At 36.2% G+C, this 25,359-nt stretch overlaps 1 protein-coding gene and 1 long non-coding RNA gene across 2 annotated transcripts in view; one reads left to right on the top strand and one right to left on the bottom strand.

Annotated features, from left to right (window-relative positions):
- LOC123680696 (golgin subfamily B member 1-like) overlaps positions 1-25,359 on the top strand; it is a 93,725-nt gene that overhangs the window by 20,018 nt on the left and 48,348 nt on the right. Inside the window, exons 4-6 of the mRNA XM_045618728.1 lie at positions 10,864-11,168; positions 11,486-12,142; positions 23,021-23,313. Coding sequence (XP_045474684.1) covers positions 10,864-11,168; positions 11,486-12,142; positions 23,021-23,313 — 1,255 coding nt within the window. The remainder of the gene's footprint in view (positions 1-10,863; positions 11,169-11,485; positions 12,143-23,020; positions 23,314-25,359) is intronic.
- On the bottom strand, positions 4,787-5,112 carry LOC123680701. Its single transcript, XR_006747557.1, has 2 exons — positions 5,072-5,112; positions 4,787-5,017 (listed from the first exon to the last, which is right to left on the bottom strand). It is a non-coding gene; the product is annotated as an uncharacterized LOC123680701 (long non-coding RNA).

Genomic DNA, 25,359 nt, shown 5'->3' with positions numbered 1-25,359 from the left:
GGGACTGGAGACGAAAAACGGGTTCATTACGATAATCCCAAGCACATAAAATCATGTGGATATCCCGGCCATGCTTCCACGTCGACGGCTAAACCGAATATTCTCGGTTCTAAGGTCATGCTCAGTATTTGGTGGGACCAGCTCGGCGTAGTGTATTATGAGTTGTTAAAACCGACTGAAACGATCACAGGCGATCGTTATCGAACGCAATCAATGCGTTTGTGTCGAGCATTGAGAGACAAACCGCCGCAATACGACGAGAGAGTAGATGAATGGATTTTACTGCATGACAATGCTCGACTCCATGTTGCGAAAGTCAAGATATACTTGAAAAAGTTGAAATGGGAATTCCTACCCCACCCGACGTATTCTCCAGACGTTGCTCCGTCGGACTATCACTTGTTTCGATCAATAGCACACAGCCTGGCTGACCAGCACTTCCTATCTTATGAAGAATTAAAAACTTGGATCGCTTCAAAAGATGACCAGTTTTTTCAATTCGTACGCTGCTCGAAAGATGTGAGAAAGTAAAGTGACCAGCGATGGGCAATATTTCGAATCATAAATGTATAACCAGTGTTTTACAATAAAGCCTCAAATTTCGGTAAAAAATTTGTACGCTTATGTATTTGTTATATTATAATATATTTATTTACTTATCACGGTTTTAGCTATTCAGGTAGAAATTAAAAAAAAAATAGTCAATCTATTGTTTCATATGAAAAAAAAAGAAGACAATTGGCAAGTATAACACAACATCTAATTTGGTCTGTGAACCCTTTGAAAACCTTGTAATCACAGCGTCCTCGTCAACATCAATGTCCCTGTATATGTTCAGGAGTACTAAACCACAGATTACTACAGATGTTTCACTCTATGCATTTACAAAGGAAATCGTCACCGGCGTTTCGTTGACCTCGAATTCGCTCTACTCGTATTTATGAATGAGTTCGGGGTGATTCGGGGTGACCAATCAGAGAGCTAGATTGATTCTTTCGACTAATCGCAGCGATAGTTCAATTTGAATCGTGGATTTTGCGTTCGCTTAGGTTATGTTATTGAAAATGACGGTTCTAAGAAAATAAATTTTATTTTGTTCTTGCTTGATTTAAAATATTAATCGCATTTCTACATTCAAATATTTCTCTCAATGTAGGATCGCTGCTCGAGCTCTCCTTGCAATCATAGTCTGCCGTAAACAGTCATTCATCAGTAAGACGAAAAAGATTTTTTGAATCTCAGAGATACCAAGCAACCCTAAGAACATTAATGAGATTCTAAAAAGCAACCAATAGACGTTTTTTTTTAGAATCATGCTAGTATTCTAAGGAATTTCATTTTTGATACATACTTTCATACTCAGTTATTTTAGTGTATTGTTAGAAGTGTGGTGTAATTTTTAATTCTTGAGGTGTGATAAATTTAGCTTAGCATTCAATATTCAAGAAGAATAGGAGTTGAATATAAGCAGTCGGGTGAATTCAAAAATTTGAATGGGTTAATCTGACAAATCACATGCGTTTTGAACCTTTTAGAAAGAGTGGGAAGTTCGGTTATCTTTGTCATTTCTTACTACAGTAGTTCATAGTGAAATTCAAGGTCAACGAAACGCCGTGCCTAAAAACGGCAGAGTGAATTGTCTGGTTAGTCTGTGACTAAACTGAATCCGATGCCAATATCGAAAAAACCAGAATAACACCAAATGAACTACCATTTATTAATTTCGAAAATAAACTTGCCGAATTTTCTGCTCGAATAGCTGTGCGAAAATTATGAGTTTCCATACAGTTTTATAATACGTCATAATCTCAAACAATCTATTAATATGAATTTCCACCAAGTAAAAAACCGATCCCATCAAGAAGATCTGGCATACAGGGAACGTTACAGATTATTAGACCTAATATTAGGTCTATGCATCTGACAGACGTTACGTATTAAACATGATGGCCGCCGCCATATATAAACAATCGGTAAAACCATCGATTTTGACGAAAAAAAGGCATTTTTATTTCAGGGAAAGCTTTAAATGTGATTAATTAATCATTTCTAACGAGAATCAGTTAATAAAATAAAAGAAAACTAGCTATTAATGTGGATAACCTCACCTTCATTAGGCCAATTTCACAATTAAAAAAAAAACTAGCTGAATTAAGGAATTTATGACAGCGGATTCGTGATCTAAGACCCAAAATAAGTAAGTCTGCAAAATTTCATCACTTTTGAATCATTATTAAAATTAATTCTATATAGTAAACATTGTTTTTCTTTTCAGAAGATGGATTATTCTCGTTTGGATGGATAATTATACAGGATATTTATTTGTCGAATATCAATTAGAAGTATCTAGAGATGTTGGACCAATTTGAGTCTGAAAATTGAGATTAAAGCTTCAAATTATTAACTAATTTGTAAAGAAATACACAATATTTGATCAACAATTATATAGGGTGTATATATATTTGAAGTAGTAATTAGACATTTTGAAATCTGAAATTCTCATTTCTCTAGAAATGGCAATTTCTTCCTTCTTTAAAAAATTTGGGGATAATGCATAAGCAAAATGTGAGAGTTATTATCAGTCAATAAAGATACTACCTGAAAAAGAAACTGCATTCAATGTTTATTTTCAGTTTTGACAAATATTGAATTTTCTTAATCATTCGATAAGATCTATGAAAAGACCTACAGTGAAATTTTTGTTTTAGGAATATTCAGTATAGCTTTAATAACTTGAAAAGCAGCAGAATGAATAGATCTACCTTTCAAAAACCCATGGCTTATGTTACCTCACAAGCAATCGTAACATTTTTGAGAAATCAGGTTATAAGAAGTCCCTCATTTCCAAGGTTCATCAATACTTTTTTCAGTTGAGCAACAAATTATTCTTCTATTCCATAATTAATTAATAAATACAATATATGATCAACAATTATATAGGGTGTATATATTTAGAATACAAGGAAGGACACCTTTTGAAATCTAAAAATTTGGTTAATAGTAGGTTATTTTTCATAATGTATAAACTAATACAATATATAATTTGCAATTATAAAGGTAGGTTGCATAGATTTAGAATACCAAATAGTGATTTCTATTTTGCTTACTCTTCTGTTGCATATTTCTTGAAGGTATATGGACAAAAATGATTCTTGTGGGTTCTGGTGAACGATCAAAGGGATACAGAATATAGGTAACAATGTCATCAGTCGAGATGTAGTTATCATAGATAAGGGATGATATAGAAATTTCACTAGATAATTCTCATTCAGTGGAGGACAGCTTGTAGCTCTGGGTTTTACTCAGAAGTAAATTGAACAGGGCAATTTATGTCCTATATAGTAAATAAAATTTTGACAGATATTAGTAGAAAAAGATCAACAATTGAGCATTGTATTTACAATCCAAAAATAACTTGCTAACTGTTGTTGCATTGTACGTGGATGATTTCTTTGTTTTAACTAATGTTTATTCTGAATGAATATATCTGATAGAAAATTTAAGTGATAATTTTATCATAAAGAATTAAGGGAACGCTAAAAAATGTTTAGGGATGAATATCCCTAGAAATTATGAAAAAGGTAGTATAGTAATTGTTTATATTCTTCAAATATGTATTGTAATAATTCAACATGTCTGATTGTAAACACATGAAAACTCCTTTGAAAACTTAATTGAAAATTGATTCAACATAAGAGAGTTGTAATGATTAACCATATAAAAAAATTAATAGGTTTATCAACGTCTTTAGCAGTATTAACTAATCCTGATAAAGCACACTTTGTTAATCTCTTGATTCAATTTAATAATTATCTCATTATTGAACACAGGAAAAGTGCAAAACTCATTTCAAGATGAAAGTAAAAAAAGATCATCGTTCAATGTTTACTTCAGGACCTGTGTTCAGTATTTGAAATGACTGCCTCGGTACTAAAATTGTGACTTGATTTTTTCAAATGTTAACTTTGGATCTGAATCAATGAATAATTTAATTTTCACCAAAATGAAAAGCAATTACTAAATCAGTAGGATAGCATTTTTGAACTGGCCATATAGTACCTATTCCTATAACGATTAAAAGATTGGAAACTTTAGTGAACAAATAGGTATATACATTTTTATAAAAGTTTAATCATTCATTCATGACATGGCAAGTATTAATAAATAGTTACCTTTTAAAGTATTTTATACCTACATTGAATTGCTGGAAAATTTATACCAATTTCGAAAGTAACTGCCATGTCAAAATTCTTCATATACTGAATGATCCTTCAAATTTTATTTCTGTCGTAACATTTTGACTAGTAATTCAAGTGAAAAATTTGAACTGATTTTATATATGTACATAGTATAGCTATAAATGAACAACCTGAAAAGAGACAGAATGAATAGACTTGCCTTTCGAATACCCATGGCTTATGTTACCTCATAAGCAAATTTAATATCTAGATAGAACCTTTTTGAGAAATCAGGTTATAAGTTTGAGAGTCTCTTAATTTCCAAGGTTTCAGTTGAATGACAAATAATATTATGATAATATAAAAGGGTATATATGGTTGAAATTATTCGTATGAAAGATTTCACAACGATTTGATTTCTTCATTATAAATTCAACAGCACTGCACTCAAATTCTTCAAAAACTGATAGGTCACTTATATTTTTGCACTCTTCAGTCGTAAAAGTGTATATTTTAGATATTCAAAAATCACATGGAAATTTTTGAATGTCATCTGACTAACTTCGCTCTTTTTCCAGTAATAAAGCCAATTGTGAATTATCTATAAGGAGTTTTTCTATCTGTTTAATACTGTTTCATGGTAGTACAACTTTTACTCCAATCCAAGACTGAATTGACTGGGTGATTCATGTTTATTAAAAGTTTACAATTTACGAATATCGGTATTCCTATTGATGATCAGATGAAACTTCTGTTCTCTTTTGTAGTTCCATCTTCTGTCGCAATAGATTCAAATTCTCACGAAAGAGAATGTAGTTTTATAGTTTGTGGAAAATAAACTAAAAATTCCTGAAATGAAGTAACATTCATCCAATTGAATCAATATTACGAACCTGAATTGAGGAAAATGCATTCGATGATATCAATGTTCATTTCCAAATTTTGACAAATATCTATCGAATTTTCGATTCGCCGAAGACTTTGCATTTTATCTGTCGGCATTTATTTAAATATTGAATAACAATTTTGTGAAACTGCAAACTTTTTCAAGAACTTTCATATATGGAAATGGAATATTTATTATTAACATGACACTGACAGCCAAATTGTCCACAGATACCACAGAAATATGGGACTTGAAATGTCAAAATGATCCGAAACACCCCGTATACTCGAAAACCGCGGGGAGAATCGAAGGTTTGGGATTTTTCCCGGGATCTCCAGACGATTTTGAGGGGGGTCTTATTCTTGTCATTTTTGCTCTAGATGGTCCCGTTTGGGCTGTGATTTTACGTTTAAAGTTTGACGTATATGTGCAAGCGGATTTATATATACTTAGATTTCCCAGAGACCGCACATTCTGATGAATTATGCTCGCCACTTGGAATGTACGATCACTAGGAGCTACTATTCTTAAGGGTCTAATTGTTGCAGCCTCTTCTTGACAAAAAACTTCGAAACCAACGCGCCTGAGGGCCAAACTTCTTTTTTCCATGCGTCCTTGAGATTTTCTTGACGAATATTGACTTTCATTGATACGTATTTATCAGGGTGTCGTGATTCATGTATCTCACAACTGACTCCAGGAAATTTATCTTTCAGAATGTTCAGTACATCAGTGGCTTTAGTCTGTGGATGGAGTCTTGTAACATGCAGAGACACATATTTGGGAACAGTTGTAATATTCCCCATATTATTGTTCTGCCCTACAACGAATTGACGATTTCTCTTACGTTTTACGTACTTCCATTCTGTGTTATTATCGTCGTCTTTCGTGGTTGAATTCTCCTTCATTTTATTTAGTTGATTAGCTTCCATTATTGCTGATCGAACTTGTTCTATTCTGAAAACTGGTTGTTTATTATTGTTACTCATTTTGAGGTTATGATTCGAGACAGCTTGACTTTTCTGGTTTTGTTTGATTGTCACATTTGAAGTATCTCTGTCTCTTTCAACCACACTGGAATAAGTACACATGGGAATCCGATGAACACCGATGAAATCCGATGAATTATCTTTGTTTACACCGGCAATCTCATGATTTTTTTGTTGCATTTCCGAAATTTGCAGTTTTTGTACAAGATTTTCAATTTTCTCTTTGAGAAGTACTATGTTATCCTCCAAGATCAAATTCTTAGAATCTTTTTCGTCGATAAGTTGACGTAAAAGCACATTTTCAGCGGAAAGAACATCATTAATTACTCCACTTTTCTTGGTTGGATTTTGATTTTCTTTACATGGATCACAAACCCATAACATATTAGCATTTTCATTGAAAATTTTTAGCCAATTATCTTTGATGGCCACACAGCTAGCATGGTACTTATTTTCACAGAAAAAGCACTTTATATACTTGTTTGAAACTATAAAATTCTCCGAGCATCTTTCACATACGTCCGCACTTGGCGCCATCATAACTATAACATCTATAACTATTAATAGAACAAATGGACGTAGAAACAGCATTTTTGAATGGTAACATAAAGTCTGTATTCATACATCAACCAGAGGGATATATATATATATTCTTTTGAGAAAGAGCAAAATACAAAATATTAATTTCAAACAATCAAGCATATGTGGCCGATGAATCTCAGTATTAGCAGAGGAAATGTAACGGGGCATCATACATTTCAACGTATGATATACAAGAGAACAGATAAAAACCTCAGCAAAAACTCTGTCTCCCCGTATCGGTGTAGTGACTGGTTTGTATAAACGTTTACAGAATAAGCTGACATAATTTATATTGAAGGACTTCCTCTTCAACCAAAACAAAATTTCCTTTATCCTCTCTTTTCGGTTGACGACTCTATAATTTCCAATTGGATCCTAAAACAAAAAAAAAAAAAGAAGCAGAAAGGAGTACTAAATATTAGTTTTCATTATATCGATTTGAAGTTAACTACCCATTCTAAAAAAGAATCTGAAACTGAATGGATAGCTTGGAAACCATCATGAAATTTATAAATCGGACAATCATTCACCAAGTGGTCAATGGTCTCTTCTACACCACACTCACATAGTGGGCTATCAATAGAACGCCATTTGAAGAGGGTACTATTACCAGAGGGATATGATAATGGTACAGAAAGAGTTTGTAAATTGAAGAAGGCATTATACGGTTTGAAAGAAAGTCCAGGGTCATGGTACGAATGTTTTGATAAATACTTGATTAGTTTAGGTTTTGAGAAAAATAATTTTGACTATTATTTGTATACTTACAAGAAAGCAGATAAAACTCTGTATCTATTGATTTTCGTAGATGATTTGTTGATATGCAGTAAGGGCCAAACGGAAATAAGTAGAATCAAAAATTAATTGTCACAGAAATTCCGTATGAAGGATTTAGGAAAAATAAAAGAATATTTACGTATAATGATTGACTATAATCCGTACCAGCGCGAAATGAAACTGAACCAAAGCAAATATATAAAATCTTCAGCTGAAAAATATGAATTATAAAACAGTAAATTATATAATACATCAATGGAAACAAACTTAAAAGTAGATAGAACCAGAATTTGTGAAACAAGTCTAAATTATAGAAATCTAATTGGAGCTCTTTTGTATATAAACCAATCTACAAGGCCTGACATAAGTTTTAGCGTTAATTATTTAAGTAGATTTCGAAATGATTATGATAATACACACTTCAATTATGCTTTGAGAATCCTTAAATATCTGTACTTGACGTAAAATTTGAAATTAACATATAGAGGTAATAATGGGAATGATATTGTTGATTGTTATATTGATGCTGACTGGGCAGGTGATGATTTAGATAGAAAATCCACAACAGATTGTTTGGAAATATAGTGTATTGGAAGTCTAGAAAACAAAAATCTGTAACCAAGGCTTCAACTTTTGCAGAATATGTAGCCTCATCAGAAGCTGTAAGCGAAATGATATTTGTTAAAGAATTACTAAAAATATTTGATGTTGAAATTGAAAACCCAATAAAATTCTATGAAGATAAATCAGGTGCAATAAGCATAGCTAACAATGGAAATTTGACAAAAAATTCCAAACATATTGAAGTTCACAACCACTAATTTCATGATTATGATATGATGATGATAAGTCCCTTGAATGAAGTTATAACGAAAACTTAAGTTTATTCCACCCCTTCACATTAACAGTTAGGAAAAATATCGGATTGCAAATATTCAAATTTGAATTTTTAATCGGGAAAATGAATATACTATATATTCTATATATATATATATACTATATATTATATTCATTCAATATAATATACATTCATAACGATATACCTAGTAAAATTGTGGATTTGAAATTATATCACAATCCGTAAAATGTAAAAATTTATTTTACTCCCTCTATGTTTATCACTCTATGGATCTTGCAGATAAATGGAAAATGGCAATTTTATCTTGATCACGCCATTAGAATCATAGAAAATTCAAGAAAAATTATTGTGTAATTTTCTTCGATATTCTCTTTAAGTTTTTTATGGTTTTGATGACGCTATGAAAATGAAAACTTTAAGAAAGCTTAGTAAACTTAAAATGATTATTATTTATGTATATACCTACTTGCAAAGTCTCAACACGATCGGATCTTTAATCATGGAAATTTTGAATATATCTTATGCTTATTTTATTGTTAAATTTTCTATGATTTTGAGGATCTTCTGATCTACTTTCCTCATTTTCGACAAAATTTTCACGTACAATCCTTGATCGATCATTGTTATCATTTTTAGTTGTTTTCTACTTCTTCAGTTCCTCATGACTTCAGTTGATCGGGCTATTTCTACCCTTCTTGATGCAATTTGTAACTTTTGTTTAAAAGTGAGATATTCTCTATCTCTGTTGTTTATTTTCTCCTTTTTTTAGATTTGATCATCACGGTAGATCATATCATAAATATTGATATAATTTCCAGTTTTCTCAACCATCGATGAGAGTACTCCAGGTTCATTGTTTTATTATTAGTTACAATGTTTTTTATGTTTTTTTTTTTTGGTGAGTATCTTGTTTAGAGATTTGAAGGCGCCTAGTTGAGACCACTCCTTTGTATTTTGAATTTTCTGAAGTACCCATATTTCTCAGCCCTCCAGTCTTTGATGGGTTTGTCATCCTCGTTCTGGAATACTCATCTACCTTCTATCTCTACTTCTAGTTATTCAATCTCAAAAATCAAATTGGAGGTTAAAATTTTTTTCGAAAATATTTTAAATAATTGCTCATTATAAATTATACGAAGGAAAGGATATATCGGGTGTCCCAAGGTGAGTGGCCTATTAGATTATTATGGAAACTATTGATGGTGAAGATTTCAAATTTTGTGGATAGATATTTGGCCATGTAAGGTACATTTTTGAAATAATTTCACATTTCCAGTGTTGCCGGATGTACGACAATTTGGCAACAACTTTGTTATTTTAAATGGGACATCCGGTATTTCTATTTTTTTATGATACTCCATAAAATATTAAATCTATTCACTCTTACTTTTCCATCCCTACCTTCAACGGTTTTTGAGTTATTAATTATTTTTCGAAATTTTAGATCAAATTGGCGTATTACGAAAATGACTCTAGTTCGCTCAATATTTGATATTTGAGTCAGAAATTTTGCAAGTCGTTAGATATTGATCTGATCTGTGTCACTGCTTTTGAATTATGGTTGTCAATAATACAGGACGCACCAAAAAAAAAATCATCATTTGCCAAGTTACAAAATTGTAATAAAGTCTATTTTTTCAAATTAGACACCTAGTATATTTTTCAATTTTTGGAATCAGTACAACACTCTCTACAATTTTTCTATTCACGTCCCTATACCTATCTCAACTGGATTCCGAGTTATATGCGTTTATTAGATTTCACATTGATTCAATAAGCGTTAATTTCTTTTGTATTGTTATTTTCTCTATGTCGCTTATAGATCGATATATCAACGAATCAGTTCAATCCATAAATGTCAAAATAAATAATTATTGCCTAACAGGTGTTTTGTTCCGAGGTTTTTCTATAAATAATGGCTCAAGAAGGATATACACATATAACGCATATAACTCGTAATCCAGTTGAGATAGGTATAGGGACGTGAATAGAAAAATTGTAGAGTGTGTTGTACTGATTCCAAAAATTGAAAAATATACTAGGTGTCTAATTTGAAAAAATAGACTTTTTTACAATTTTGTAACTTGGCAAATGATGATTTTTTTTGGTCCGTCCTGTATAATTGACAACCATAATTCAAAAGCAGTGACACAGATCAGATCAATATCTAACGACTTGCAAAATTTCTGACTTAAATCTCAAATATTGAGCGAACTAGAGTCATTTTCGTAATACGCCAATTTGATCTAAAATTTCGAAAAATAATTAATAACTCAAAAACCGTTGAAGATAGGGATGGAAAAGTGAGAGTGAATAGATTTAATATTTTATGGAGTATCATAAAAAAATAGAAATACCGGATGTCCCATTTAAAATAACAAAGTTGTTGCCAAATTGTCGTACATCCGGCAACACTGGAAATGTGAAATTATTTCAAAAATGTACCTTACATGGCCAAATATCTATCCACAAAATTTGAAATCTTTACCATCAATAGTTTCCATAATAATCTAATAGGCCACTCACCTTGGGACACCCGATATACGAAGGAAAGGATTTAATTTGATCACGAACGTCTATTTCTTCTTTTAGATTGCATGAAAGAGCCCTTGAGTTTTCCACAAACTGTAAAATGTGACGCCGAAAAAGAAAGTGATGCTTTAGAAATGGATGTGAAAAATGATCAATCCATAATTTCAATAAAGAGTCCACCAACAACCAACCGAAAAACTTTTTGCGAATGTATGATGTGTAATCCTATCAATAAGGAAAGCGGAAAAATTAGAGATATAACAGTAATGGGAATGGTAAACAATTTTTCTAGCAAATGGCCGAGAGTGAAATCATTCGAGAAGACTTCTTCAAAACTCGAAAAGCCATTGAGTGACGATGATAAGGTATGCATATCCATATCAACTATCGAATGTTATTTCAAGAATGAGTTTTTTCTCTCTCTCTTCAACAACGGTTGATGACTTTATAATTAAATCCTAAAATATTAGTTTTCATTATATTGATTTGGAGTTAGCGTTATACCTTCTGGTAACTGGTAACAATTTTTGAAATTATAAACGATAAACTCAGTTATTAGAAGAGTTCACGCCTTATGAAATTTTCATTTTTATCAGTTGGAGTGAGAAAAGAAATTTTATTATAATTATTTAGACTTCGAAGTGAAAATATCCATTCATCATTCAGGAGTTTTTTCTTCCAGACCATGGATAATTTCCTGATCGACAGCCTGAGAGGTGAAATTGAGAAGGTGAGGCACAGACTTTGTGAAATTGGCAAACGCCCCTGTGAAAATCAACACTTAGATTCAAATATATTGAAAGAAAAAACGATTGTTTCTATCAACCCATCAGGAGATCATGACTATGAATCGCAACTCGTTAAAGAAATTAGGAATCTTCAGATGAAAAATGAGGAACTTACTGAAAAACTTGAAAATTATAAAGATATACAAGCAAATTCGATGAAGAAGGCAAAGGATACTGCTTATCTTTTGAGTGCTTATGAAGATAAGGTAAATGCTTTGCATGAGCAGGCCTTAAAATCTTCCAAAATAATGGCTCATAGTAAAGAAAAATTTTGTCAAATATTACGAACAAGAAATGCACAAATCAAAAACTTATTCCATATAAACCAACAATTAAGAAAAACCCTCGCTATTAATCAAGAACAAATGAATCAACTCAATGAAAATTACAAATTATTGAAAGATAATTATAAAGAATTGGAGAATAACGATAAACAGAATCAAGAGGAGAATTTAGCATTCCGAGAAACAATGGCTAAGCTAGAAGAAGAGCTCAAGCTTGTTTACAAGGAATGCAAAGAATTGAAAGAAGAAAATGTTCGATTTCTGAAGGTAATTCGAAGAATGTACAATTCGGTATATTTTTTAAAGCTCTTTTAACACTATCACATCCAAGAACACTGCAAATTTACACTATCGTTTATATTAAATCTGACGGCTCCTTGGAAACACTTTGGAGCCGTCCCAAAAACGGATTAAAATAGGTAAAGCTTATCGAAGAGAACGCCAAAAAGCCTGATGAGTGCATAAGTTTTACGTCAATAACTAGTAAAAGGGTTTTATGAGGGGGATTATACGTCATCTGAGTGGAATGAGCGGAATGCAAACCTAATGCAGTACTGTCGACACCTTTCATAGTTTTTTATGTTGAACTTTTCTGTATTCCTTCCTCTTGTTTCTGAGTGAAATACATTCTCATTCGACACTTTGAATTTCCACACATGAGTTTTTTAATGAAATTTGAAATGCCGCTGAATTTTGGCGTTCTAGGCGACCGCCTACTTCCTAGCGACGGCCCTGGTTTTTCTCTGTCCGAGATGCAGTTTACGTGTTATCTATCACTCGAGAGACGTTACCTTAGGTTCAAATTTCAGCCAATGATGAATTTATTCTGAAATCAAACAACGCAAATAAAACTATGTGCAAAATCATAAACGGTAAAAGATCGTGCCCAAAAGTGTCTTCAATACTTATAAGCTCAGATGATTTGAATGATTATTTTATTTTTATATCGTCAGGGCCGTCGCTAGGGGGTAGGCTGGGTAGGCGGTCGCCTAGGGCGGCAAAATTCAGGGGCGGCATTTCAAGCTTGATCAACAAAAATCACACGTGTAGAAATTCAAAGTACCAAATGAGATTTAATTCAGTCAGCAACAACAGGAAGGAATACCGACAAATTTAAATAACATCAAAAACCATAAAAGGTCCGCATTATACATTATATTCATAAATATCCAGATGTGGTGTGATTCCCTCATAGTGTTGTTTACGAGTTATTGATGCTAAAAAAACACATGCACTCATCAGGCCCTTTACGACTTTACGTTGCCGAATTTTATGGCCACTTGGGGTTCTGGATTATTTTCTTTTCAATTCCCTAATCAGAATGTTGATTCCTCAGAATGGAATGAAAAATATAATGCCCGCCACTCACGAAGCGTTTCTTCCAGCGTTTGGTAGCTAGCGTCTAAGAGATTCCATTCAGACAGCTCGGGACACGGCCGTACGACTGTAAATCAGAGTATGAACTTGACTGCCCGACTGGAATCTCTTCGACGCTAGCTACCAAACGCTGGAAGAAACGCTTCGTGAGTGGCGGGCATAAGAAAACGATTCCATAGAATTATAAGAAGTTCTATTTCTATCTCATACGACATTCCATTATTTTATAATATTCTTTATTTTTTATATCAAATCAACTAGTGTTGGGCGTGGGCGCTTCAGAATTAGATAATGGTTCATCAGCATTATCCGATTGTTTTACTCGATAATCTTAAACAAAAAAAAAATTTCAAGCTTTTTCTAAAATCGAAACTGAGCTAGGAACCTGAAACTGCAGGGCCCACTCTAGAGGAGCGGCAAATAAAGGGAACATTTTTTTTATATAAACGACATAGATGATTTTTATTATCAAATTTACTAATCTTTAAAATCTTTGTATCGTGAATACATATTCATCATATCAAAAAAAAACGAAGGATCAATTCATATATTTTATCATTCATTCAATAGAATTAAGTTGAGCACGTTTATTGTTTATTACATCCCACTTATCCTAAATCATCTATTGGATTAAAATTTGAATCCATAAAAAATAGAACGGTAGAAACGCTTGAGCAGGCGCTGAACCTCGATTATCCAATATTAATGTTTAGCATTCTGCAGAGTTAGCTTCTGTTAGGGCGGCAAAATGGGTCTGTGTCTAGGGCGGCAAAATGAGTCTCTGCCTAGGGAGGCAAAATGGGTCTCTGCCTAGGGGGGCAGTTTGACTAGGGACGGCCCTGTATATCGTTGCCTCAAAAATTGAGGGAGTGTTTTGCTGGGATATACAAACGGAATCCCTCAGATTTCTTAGCACCCAGCCTAAATGCAGTGGGAGGCTTTCATTTTCGCGAAGTAATATTCAATGATGTTAGACGAATTGCAATCATGTAGTTGTCCTCTCACTAAAATAATCAAATAACCAAGTGTGTTAAATCGAGTGAATTTACTGATGTTTCAAAAATATCAGAAATTATTCCATTATATAAAAAAGACGATAATAACGAACTGTCGAATTATATGCCGATCGCTCTTCTGCTAACGTTTTCTGAAATTTTTGAAATATTAATAAACAGGGTGAGAATTTGACTTGAACATATATTCGAACCGTAGGTTCCTGAGGTAAAAAAAAACACTTCTTTCTTTATCCATTTTTTCCGATTCGGCTCAGTTAGAATTAAAAAGATACAGGCTGTTGAAAATCGTGAAAAAATGGAATTTTCGGCTATATATCGTAAATGGTTCTATCAAAGGAAATGATTTTTGGAATATAGCTTTTCCTTAATGGTATGAATCTTCTTCAGAAGCAACATTCCACGCACATCATCCAATTCCCCTATTATCTATTTACAGAAAAGAGTTGAGGTAAACCTATAAAAGACTCAGAATATAAATTTAACAAAAATGAACACAAAATTCTAAATAATCAATCGAAATTTGTGAAAAAAAGGTTTGCTCTCACTATGTAACAACAAAATCAATCGAAATTTACGCAAAGCCGAAAGAAGTAACACAATTAAATATACCACTAGATTAAATCAAACATCATATAACCTAAGAATATCTAACCGATTTTTGAACACATTAACACTGGGTGAGTTCACTGCTTCATTTGGCAACGAATTCCAACCTTGGAAAACTCGGTATGTAAGAAAGTGCTGTCTTGGTGTTGTCCGGAAATTTTCTTTGCGGAGCTTCAAATTATGTCCTCTCAGGTTGTTATGGTTGAGTGTATATAGCTCAGATAAATCAAGTCCAAGACTCCTGTGCAAGACCCTGTAAGTGAAAATCAGATCACCTCAATCCTTGCGGTCAGTGAATCTCGGTAAATTCATGATCCTCAAGCGGTCATTATTAGCAGGTCTAACGGGTGACCCAGCGCTGGACCGGCTCCAACAATTCAGCATCACCTTTGAGATTGGGACACCAGACTGGACCGGCATATTCTAAAATAGGGCAGACATAGGTCTTATATATGTTGCTGCATACTCCAGGATCACAATAGCGGAATGATCTTGAGATGAGATGTATTATCTTTCGGGCCTTATCACAAATATTTTGTATGTGTTGGGACCAAATTAATAACCATTACATTTCACAAAAATAGCAGAAATTCGAAGAACCCAACTCTTACATGTAAGTTGAACGCTAATGAATATTCGACCATTTTGAAAAATAAAAGTGTTCCTCATATTTTCTCGTATAATATGCCGTTTTCTAGTGATTTAATCTTCAAAAAATTGAGTACTTTGGTAGAATGCAACTCTGTTCTCTGTTTAAAAGAATAAACCACAGAAATGAATATTTGCTCTTTCATGTCTCAAATTTCAAAATTGAAGTACTAGCCAACTTTGAAGTTTGGGCTTTCAAGTTATTGAATGAAGTTATTTGAATGAGCTCACCTCAACTCTTCAATTTGATCATAAGTTACAGAACTTTGGCACACCTCTGATAATATGAAGATTTCCATAAAGAATCCAGATCATTATTATTATTATTATTATTTGAACTGGAGTCGTTTTGCTTCGGTGAGCCTTCCGGGAACTGCGACCATGCAGATCTTTTGTTCACTACCCTACTCATTCATAGAAACCCAGGGAGGTCGTCAACGACGTTAATAAAATTGACAACCTCCCTAGGGGCCTTGGCCATTACCTCTCTGGTATCCAGGACCGGCTTGCCCATGTGAATGGTTCTTAGGCCAGCCAGCTCTGGACACTTGCATATCAAGTGTTCAGAAGTTTCTACTTCCGATCCACAGAGCCTGCAAATCTCGTCTGCTGACTTACCCATACGGTACAAATGATGTTTGTACCGACAGTGCCCCGTCAGCAGTCCCACCATCACCCGAAGCTCCGCTTGCGACAGCTTCAGGAGTTTTCTGGTGTAAGTAGGTGAAATCTTCACGAATTTCTTTGCCTGAGCATGTCTAGGATTGTTAGTCCAGTGGATTGTCCTACTGTTCAACTCCCATAGCTGGACCGCAGCTTTGTATTGGTCTTTTCCTATCCCACAGAAAGGCTCAGGTCCAGCAGGTCTTAACCTTGATGCACTTTTTGCAAGCTCGCTCGCTCTCTCATTTCCTTCAACCCCACAGTGCCCTGGTACCCATAGTAGAGTCACCTTATTTCCTCTGGCCAGTTGCTTTATGGTGTTACGGCACTCCCAAGTCAGCAGAGACCCCTGACAGCACGATTCCAGGGATCTCAGCGTGGCTTGGCTGTCCGTGGTGATGTAGATATGCGCCCCTTTGAGGTTCATTTTGAGACACTCCTGGGCGCATACATAAACAGCCATTATCTCGGCTTGTAGAATCGAGGGCTCATTTCCCAGGGCTTTAGAGATCCTCAGTCAAGGTCCATATATCCCAATGCCGGTGCCCTTCTCTGTTTTTGATCCATCTGTAAACCATATGGATGACTTTTTGTCTAGACGATTTATGAAACTTATTGCACTATGACGGTCATTTATAACCGTTTCAAAGGGCGTTTCAAAATCGTAGGTGGTTGGCATAATATCTGATGGTTTTGCGAGGAGGTTTGAATCTAGTTGATTCAGTATCCTCATATGTCCAACCCAGTTCCCAGGAAGGAGCTTTCCATTATGGGAAATCCTTATTGCTTCGAGCAGGCTACATTTCCTTACATGTAGGTGTAAGGGAGGCAAGTCTAGTATGACCTCCAGCGCTGCCGTAGGAGCTGTGCGCATAGCTCCTGTGACACCAATGCACGCCAGGCTTTGCATTTTCTGCAACCTGATGCGTGTGGTGACCTCCTCGGTTTTTGTCCACCATGCTAGGGCGTACCACCGCTGTGTATAACCACAGTACCATTTTCGGTTTCACTCCCCATGTCTTTCCAAAGAGTCTTTTACATGCCCACATAGCCGCCGTGGCTCTGGAAAGAGATGCATAGGTGACAATAGGGCGTACCACCGCTGTGTATAACCACAGTACCATTTTCGGTTTCACTCCCCATGTCTTTCCAAAGAGTCTTTTACATGCCCACATAGCCGCCGTGGCTCTGGAAAGAGTCTTATCTATATGTTTCCCCCAGTTCAGTTTACTGTCCAGGATAACACCTAGATATTTACACTCACTAGAGAAGTGCAGAGTCTGACCATTTAAGACCAGAGCTCTGAGGTCGAGATTCCTTCTTCAAGTGAACAGGATTATTGATGTTTTCGAGGGGTTGACAGTAAGCCCCTCTTCCCCGCACCAATTTTCAATAGTTTTGAGAGCAAGTTGCATTCGGCTACTTATTGGGCCCCCATGCTTGCCTCTAACCGTCACCACTATGTCGTCGGCGTAAGCCTGGACGTTAAATCCGCCTGTTGTAACCAAGCTCCACAGCAGGGGTGATAGATCCCCTCCCTGAGGGCATCCCCTGCACGTCAGCACAGTCACTTCGGTTTCTCCCAGATAGGCTGTAACGGTTCGTCCTTTCAACATAGCTGATATCCACTTTACAGTGGAGGGTTCTATCCCTTTCCTTTTGGCTCCATTGCATATGGAGGTATGTAGGGTATTGTCAAAGGCCCCTCCGATATCACCGAACATTGCAAGCAGAATCTCCTTTGCGTTGAGGGTGCCTTCCACCTCTCTAAGAAGATGATGAAGGGCGTCTACAGTAGATCTACCCGCCCTATAAGCAAACTGTTTGCTGTGGAGTTTTACACTGCCTCGTATGTTGTTGTCAATTATTTTCTCCATGGTCTTCAGGAGAAAGGAGGTGAGGCATATGGGTCGATAGGATTTAGGCTCTAGGGAGCCTTTTCGACCCCCTTTGGGTATGAATACTACCCTCGCCTCCCTCCATGATTTCGGGATATAGCCCCTTGTAAAGCTGGCCTTGAAGAGCTCAGTTATCGGGGCTATAAGCACTTCAACACCTTTCTGAAGCATGGCTGGAAAAATACCATCCATGCCTGCTGATTTGAAAGCTCTTTATCGCCCATTCAATTCTTTCTGGTGTGAATAGTCTACCAGCTTTCTGAGAATCCCACCTGGTGGGGTTGTATACTTCCCCAGCGGGGGCCCCATCTTCACTGGTAATCTGCCTGGAGCCAGGAAAGTGAGTCTCTAGTAGAGCTCTTAGGCTCTCTTGAGGATCATTCGTAAATTCCCCACAAGGCTTCTTTATTTGGCCAATTGGGTTTGAGGGATCCTTAGATAGTACCTTTTGAAGTCTAGCTGCTGGGGCCGTTTTATCTATTCCCTCACAGAAGCTTCTCCAGGACTGCCTTTTGGCTTTCCTGACCGCTTTGTTGTAGTTGGTCAGGGCTAGTCTGTAGGCATTCCAGCTGCCTTCTCGCTTAGCCTTATTGAAGGCTTTTCTAGCAATTTTCTTGAGGTTTTCAAGATGATTGTTCCACCAGGGGACGTCTCTGGAGATCGTTTTCTTCCTGAGTGGACAACTGTTTTCAAATGCCCTCTTCAGACATGATGTGAAGTGAGCAGAGGCGTTCTCCAGATCCTCATTGGAGCTGATGTTGTATTTCAGGCCCTTCAGATCAGAACTCATGTGAGCTATGTAAAGTTCCCAGTCTGTCTTCCTGGGTATCCTGCACTCAACATCAGCTGAAGCAGTTGCTTCAACGTTGAATACTATTGCCATATGGTCTGACATGGATGGCTCTTCTGAGACCCTCCAGTTCTTGACCATCCCCGCAATTAAAGGTGTCGCCAGTGTAAGGTCAATTACTTCCCTTCTGATCGCATTCATGAAGGTTGGACTATTACCCACATTTACTATCTCTATGTTAGTAGAAAATAGAAAGTCAAGTGAATCCTCACCTCTATGATTTATATCTGTGCTGCCCCATACTTTGTGGTGTGCGTTCGCATCGCAGCCCAGAATCAGTTGTTTCTTCTCTATGCGGCACCATTCGATGAGGCGTTGTACTTCCTCTGGTGGTGGGCTGATGGCATCTCCTGGAAAATATCCTGAGGCGATAACAAGCTGCCTCTTGATGTTCTCAGTTCGCACCTCAACCAATGACGCAGCAAGATCCCTTGTCAGGAACTCTGTAAGTGGAAGACAGGTTAGTCCTCTTCTGAGTATTATTAGGGCTCTTGGACTTACTGCCTTATCGCAGTATATCGTCTGATATACTTTGTTTGGTAGGCCTCTTACTTGGCCTCCATTGATCCAGGGCTCCTGTATCAGCCCTATGTCAACATGCCTTCTAGATGTTCTCCAGCATAAGGCACTAGAGGCTGCCTTCGAGTGCTGGAGGTTTATCTGAAGGCATGTCAGACATCTACTCCTTATGAGGTAGGATGTCCGCTAGGCTTTTCGGAAGGGACCGCCGGTTTTTCTCCGTTGGACCCCCCTTATCACGCCCTTGCGGATCAGCCCTCCCCCCAGAGCTGGTGGTCAGTGTTATGGCCTCTTCATTTCCTGGAGGCTTCACCACCCTCTTCTTTACCTCCCCTTTGGGCCTTTTCGATGCCGGACCAGAGGTTGGGGCCTGAGATGCTCCTCTCCTCTCGGCCATTGTCTTTGATCCCTTAAGGCGGAGATTTGTTTGGCCGAAAAAGTAATTTATCTGCCAATTCTTTGCTCTAAGTCTCTCGACCGATGTTCTATCAGCCGAGATGATAATCTCGAGCATGGGTCCTGATGGTCCCCTTCGAAGGACTCTCCAGCTGGAGGTTTTGAGCCCTGCGTTCTGATTCTCTACCGCCTTGAGAATTTTCTCATTGGAGAGATCAATGGCTGTCGGGGAGATATCCGACCAGGATCTCCGGGTGAGGCAGTTCTGCCTCTTCGGCTATCCTTAGATCAGCTCCCTCCCAAGGTTTGAGTTTTGGCTGTATGCTCTTCAGCCACTCCACAGTGGCTTTGTCAGAGCATGTCAGCCCAAGCCAGCCTGCCTTTATCAAGATGAATCAAGTAGTAGAGTTCAGGTGTATGTACACATAAAATACATTTGATCACAACTGGTATCTAACTCATTTATTATTCGTTGAATACAATGTCATAATATTCTTTCAATTCATTTTCATATCGATGGCTTCAGAAATATTGAAGCATGAATTACTTTCGATGAGAATGAACTGATATATTACAAAGTAATTCATTTTGTGTCCACTCATTCTTTTGGGAAATAGTACTCAAATTTCTTGAAATTATGTACGGAACTTCAATATGGCAAAAAGATTGAAAAACAAGAACTGCAAAAACTTTCACTTATTGTCAGTAACATTAAAGAAAACCTCAATAATATTCTTTGATGATAAGCTCAACCCCATTCTTAATGAAAACTCAGACTTCCATGATAACAACAAGCATTGGAAAAATACCAGCAGCTAGAATAGGGAGGAGCCAACTCGACCCAAACCACACATGTCTCAAATTAAACACAATGAACTTTCAAAATCTCTCAAGAACTTATATTTGACCGTTTTTTGCAAGAGAATGAGAAAGTCGCTTTTAGAGAAAACAATATACAGGTTGAGTGATTTTATATTATATTGAATTTATTACTAACTAGGTATTTGTTTGATTATATGTTTTCTCTATGTATAGTCTTAAACAACCAAATGTTTTTTTATACTTATTGTATATCATCATCATCATCATCATACAACCCTTTGCGTCCATTGTTGGACATAGGTCTCTCCCATTTTATTCCACTCGCTTCTGTCCTGTGCTGTCCGAATCCAGTTATAAGACATTCTTTTTATGTCGTCCGTCCATCGTGTAGGCGGTCTTCCTCTACTTCTTTTGTCTGATCGTGGTCTCCACTCCACCAATCGCTTTGTCCACTGTTCCCGTCTCATCCGTGCGACATGACCTGCCCAGCTCCATTTAAGTTTGGCCACAACGGTGACAACATCTTCTACGCCAGTTCTCCTTCGTAGGTCTTCCTTTCTTATGTGATCTCTCAGAGTTACACCCAGCATAGATCTTTCCATCCTTCTTTCACCACTTTAAGTTTTCTGGCAGTTGCAGTTGTCAATGTTAGGGTTTCGGCACCATATGTTAAAACCGGAAGCACGCACTTATTAAACGCCTTTCTTTTGAGGTGGATAGGAATATTACCCTTGAAAATATCCTTTAGTCTTCCATAGGCCGCCCATGCGAGAGATAGTCTTCTATTCAGTTCAGTTGTCTGATTATCTCTCGAAATACGAGCTTCGTGGCCAAGATATATATAGGCTTCGACTCTTTCAACCTCACAACCATCGATGTCGATGTTAAAACTGGGAACTAGATTTGTCATGAATTTTGACTTACTCATATTAATTTTTAGCCCAATTCCCTCGCATGCCTTCATCAAGTCAGATATCATTTCTTTTATTTCCCCGAGATTATCAGAAATAAGTACGATATCATCTGCAAAGCGTAAGTTAGGATTAAGGTATCTTCCGTCAATACTTTTTTATCCCAATTCATCTGTTTGAATGCTCTCTCGAGGACTGTTATGAACAATTTTGGGGACATTGTGTCGCCTTGTCTCACCCCACGTCCAATGGGTATGCGGTCAGTGTTCTCAAACAACTTTACCGTCATTAAAGCATTTTTATATATGTTGTTAATAAGTTTGGAGTATCGAAAATCGACTCTACATTCTTGAAGTGCCTGCATAACTGCCTTCAGTTCAACTGTATCAAAAGCCTTGTGGAAGTCGATGAACGCCAATACCAAGGGTCTTTTATATTCATTTGTTTTTTCAATGAGTGTTTTTATACTTTGGAGGTGATCATTTGTTCCGAATCCGCGGCGAAAACCCGCTTGTTCTACAGGTTGTAGAGGTCAATTTTGTTTTCTAGCCGAGTGGTTATAATTCTAGTGAAGAGCTTATAAAGGTGACTGAGTAGACTTATTGGCTGGTAATTCTCTAAATCGGCTGTGTCACCCTTTTTATGGAGTAATATGAAGATGGGATCATGCCATCTCTTGGGGATCGAGCTATTGAAGAGGCAGAGGTTAAAGAGATATCTTAATTTTTCAAGTAAACTCTGGCCACCTATTTTGATTGCATCCGACATTATATTGTCTTCACCTGGTGATCGGTTGTTTTTTGTTTTCTTTAAGGTAGGTAGCGGGTAGGTACTCATCTATGACCCCGATGGGTGACAGACCTATCTCAGGGATGCGACCCTGCCTACGCGAGCCGTGGTTCATCCCCTAGTACCATACAGGGGAAACCATTGTCCTATCCTAAATCCTTGTTTATTCCCATAAATTTCCTTCCGATATCCACGTAAATCCATTCGCCAACTCGTTTGGCCAACGCGGCGAATTATGGCTAATTCACCTCCTATTATGATAAAATCCCAATGATTAAAACTTCAGTACCCCAGGCGAGTAGAGCAAAACGCTCAAAATCTCGCACTGATTCTATATCAGTCTGTCCCACGGATTCTGGGGGGGGGGGGCAAAAAGTTGGTAACGAGGAAAGCATCATCAAAGATTTGGAAACTGTACCTTATTGTATATATAATTGAATAATTTATAAGATCCTTACCATACCATGTAAATTTTTGATCTCAAAGTTACCTCATATTTCGTCATGTTCAAATAAATATGTATAATTATTTATTATAATTATTAGATTAATTCATTTTTGGGTTTTTTGACGTGTAGAAATAATAACACAGTCAGTTTCATAGTTATTAATTACATTATTTCTCTTATTCATTATTTCATTAATTTTCAGGAACTTAGTGAGACACGAGAAGGAATTGACAGGAAATACTCTTCACAATTTGATAAACATAAAAACCATTGTCATAGCCTAATAATGCAAACTGCACGAAGTGGGGCCAAATTAATTCAGGAAGTCACTGTTATATCTGAAAGTTTACATAGTCAAGGAGATGATCTTGTGAATCTCAGATCAGAAGTTAGAAATGAAACATTTGAACTGGATTTGAAGTACAATAAACTATTATACCAATATGAAGCCCTAGTAAGAAAATTTCGTGAATACGAACAGTTCGATGAAATCAAGTAGGTAATATTTCAGTAAAACTCGTACTTAGTTACTTTACTAACCGAGGTCCGCACTTTACTGTTGAATCATGCAACGAGCCTTAACCGATAATGATGAGGCGATATATCAACGAAACGGAAAGGAACAGAACTGGAATATAAATTGATGAACCTCTGCACATTATAATTATCAATTGATCTTCAAATTAATTTGAATGAGATATAATTACTTCAAAACATATGCATTCACAATGATATTCATTTATTTCATAATATGTTCAATTTTTCTCTAAAGCCAGCTAAATTAGTTCGATTTTTGGCAATGAATATTTTAACGAAGTTGTCTTCAGTTATAACATGAAATAAAAATTGGAGAAACGATAATAAAAAGCTAAAAGTGTTAACGAAATCGACTCGAATTGTCAACAGGGAATACCACCACGTGACTGCTCAGTTCAAAAATTATAGATTTTTCTCTTACAACCACCGATTCTTCGAACAATAATCTAAATTGTGAAATGACAATATTTTCAATTTGCTAGTGAAAAAAATTTTGGTAACTTTTCGTACATTGCTGCCCTCTACTTATATGCTTCGTGAAGAGAAAGAAGATAAAAAATGTACATCTTCATACACCGTACAAATTTTTGTCATAGCAGGAGCGTCAGAGGGGAAATGAATGGGTTCATAGTTGTCCGTCTTTATTATTATTATTGAATCGGTGTCGTTACGACCTTTCGGGAATTGCGACCAAACTGATTTTTTGTTCTTACCCTACCTAGTCATAAATACAAATAAAGCAGTCGATACTGCTAACGAAGCCTTAGGCCTTAGCTGTTACGTATGGTTGGGTATCCATGACTGACTTTTCCATATGAGTAGTTCTTAGGCTAACCCCAAACATTTGCACTGTTCGGCTGTTTTTACCTCTTTTCCACAAAGCCTACAAATCTCATCTGCTGACTTACACATGCGGTACAAACCGACAAAGTCCTTTTAGCAATCCCACCATTGCCCGAAGTTCAGCGTGTCAACTTCAAGAGCTTCTTGTTATAGGTTGGTGGAAGCAGCATAAATTTCTTTGCCCGAACAAGACCAGAAGTGTTTCTCCAGGGGGCTATTCTGTTGTTCCTCTCATATTATTAGACCGCTGTCTTATATTGCATTTTCAAACCCACATGTAAAGCTCAGGACCAAAAGGTGTTGACCTCGATGATTTTTTTCCGCAGGTTGATGGGCTTTTTCATTTTTCGAACTGATTGCTATGATATCGTCAAAATGTCTGGAATTTTCGAATTTTGTGGCGGGAATTGTCTGAAACGAGTTTCGACTTGTTGATTGGAAAATAAATACTGAATATTTCCATGATTTCAAATTCGATGGGGTTCAGATTTGGCGTCTATATTTAGAAGAACCATTGCAGGCTGCGAGTTATGTGGATAGCGTAAACCTTATTATAGAAAAGTAAGGAATAATATTTAAAAAAACAGAACATTCAACGAGTAACGAAAAATATGAGGAAAGCACTGAAGTGAAATCTGCTGTAGACTCGCTGCTTACTCGACTGTTTGGGTCAGACAGCGATGATCTTTCGGCTGAAATATTCTGATACAAAATTTGAACCATGATAGTTGAAGAAATGATTTCTGGAATATATGTTGTTTGTGTGACGAAAGGGAGAAATTTTTTCTATAAGCATTTTCATCTCTCAACAAAATTCATAATAAAATTTCTTATTAATAGCTGCGCCAGAATCATAGAAAATTTATCGAAATGGTTAGGAAAGTAATGACGTGAGGTGGTTTGACCGTATGGTCATTGAAAATTTGGACCAGTTAATCTCTGAATAATGGATGTTTTCCATTTTGCACATCATTCGAATGATTTAATATTTGTCTTAAATACTCAAATTTTAGGATTGAAGAAGTACTTTCTTCAAGTGAAAATGATTATTAAAATTCATTGTAACGAATATACTTGATTTGAATGATTATCATGCCAAATGTGAATTACCTACGTCCTACACAAATAGAGATACCGTTCTGGTTTAGAGATAAACATGAT

The sequence above is a fragment of the Harmonia axyridis genome, chromosome 5 (assembly GCF_914767665.1).
Source record: "Harmonia axyridis chromosome 5, icHarAxyr1.1, whole genome shotgun sequence".
Lineage (NCBI taxonomy): Eukaryota > Metazoa > Arthropoda > Insecta > Coleoptera > Coccinellidae > Harmonia > Harmonia axyridis.
The sequence above is the reverse complement of the archived record's forward strand: the minus strand, read 5'-3'. Positions and strand labels throughout refer to the sequence as shown.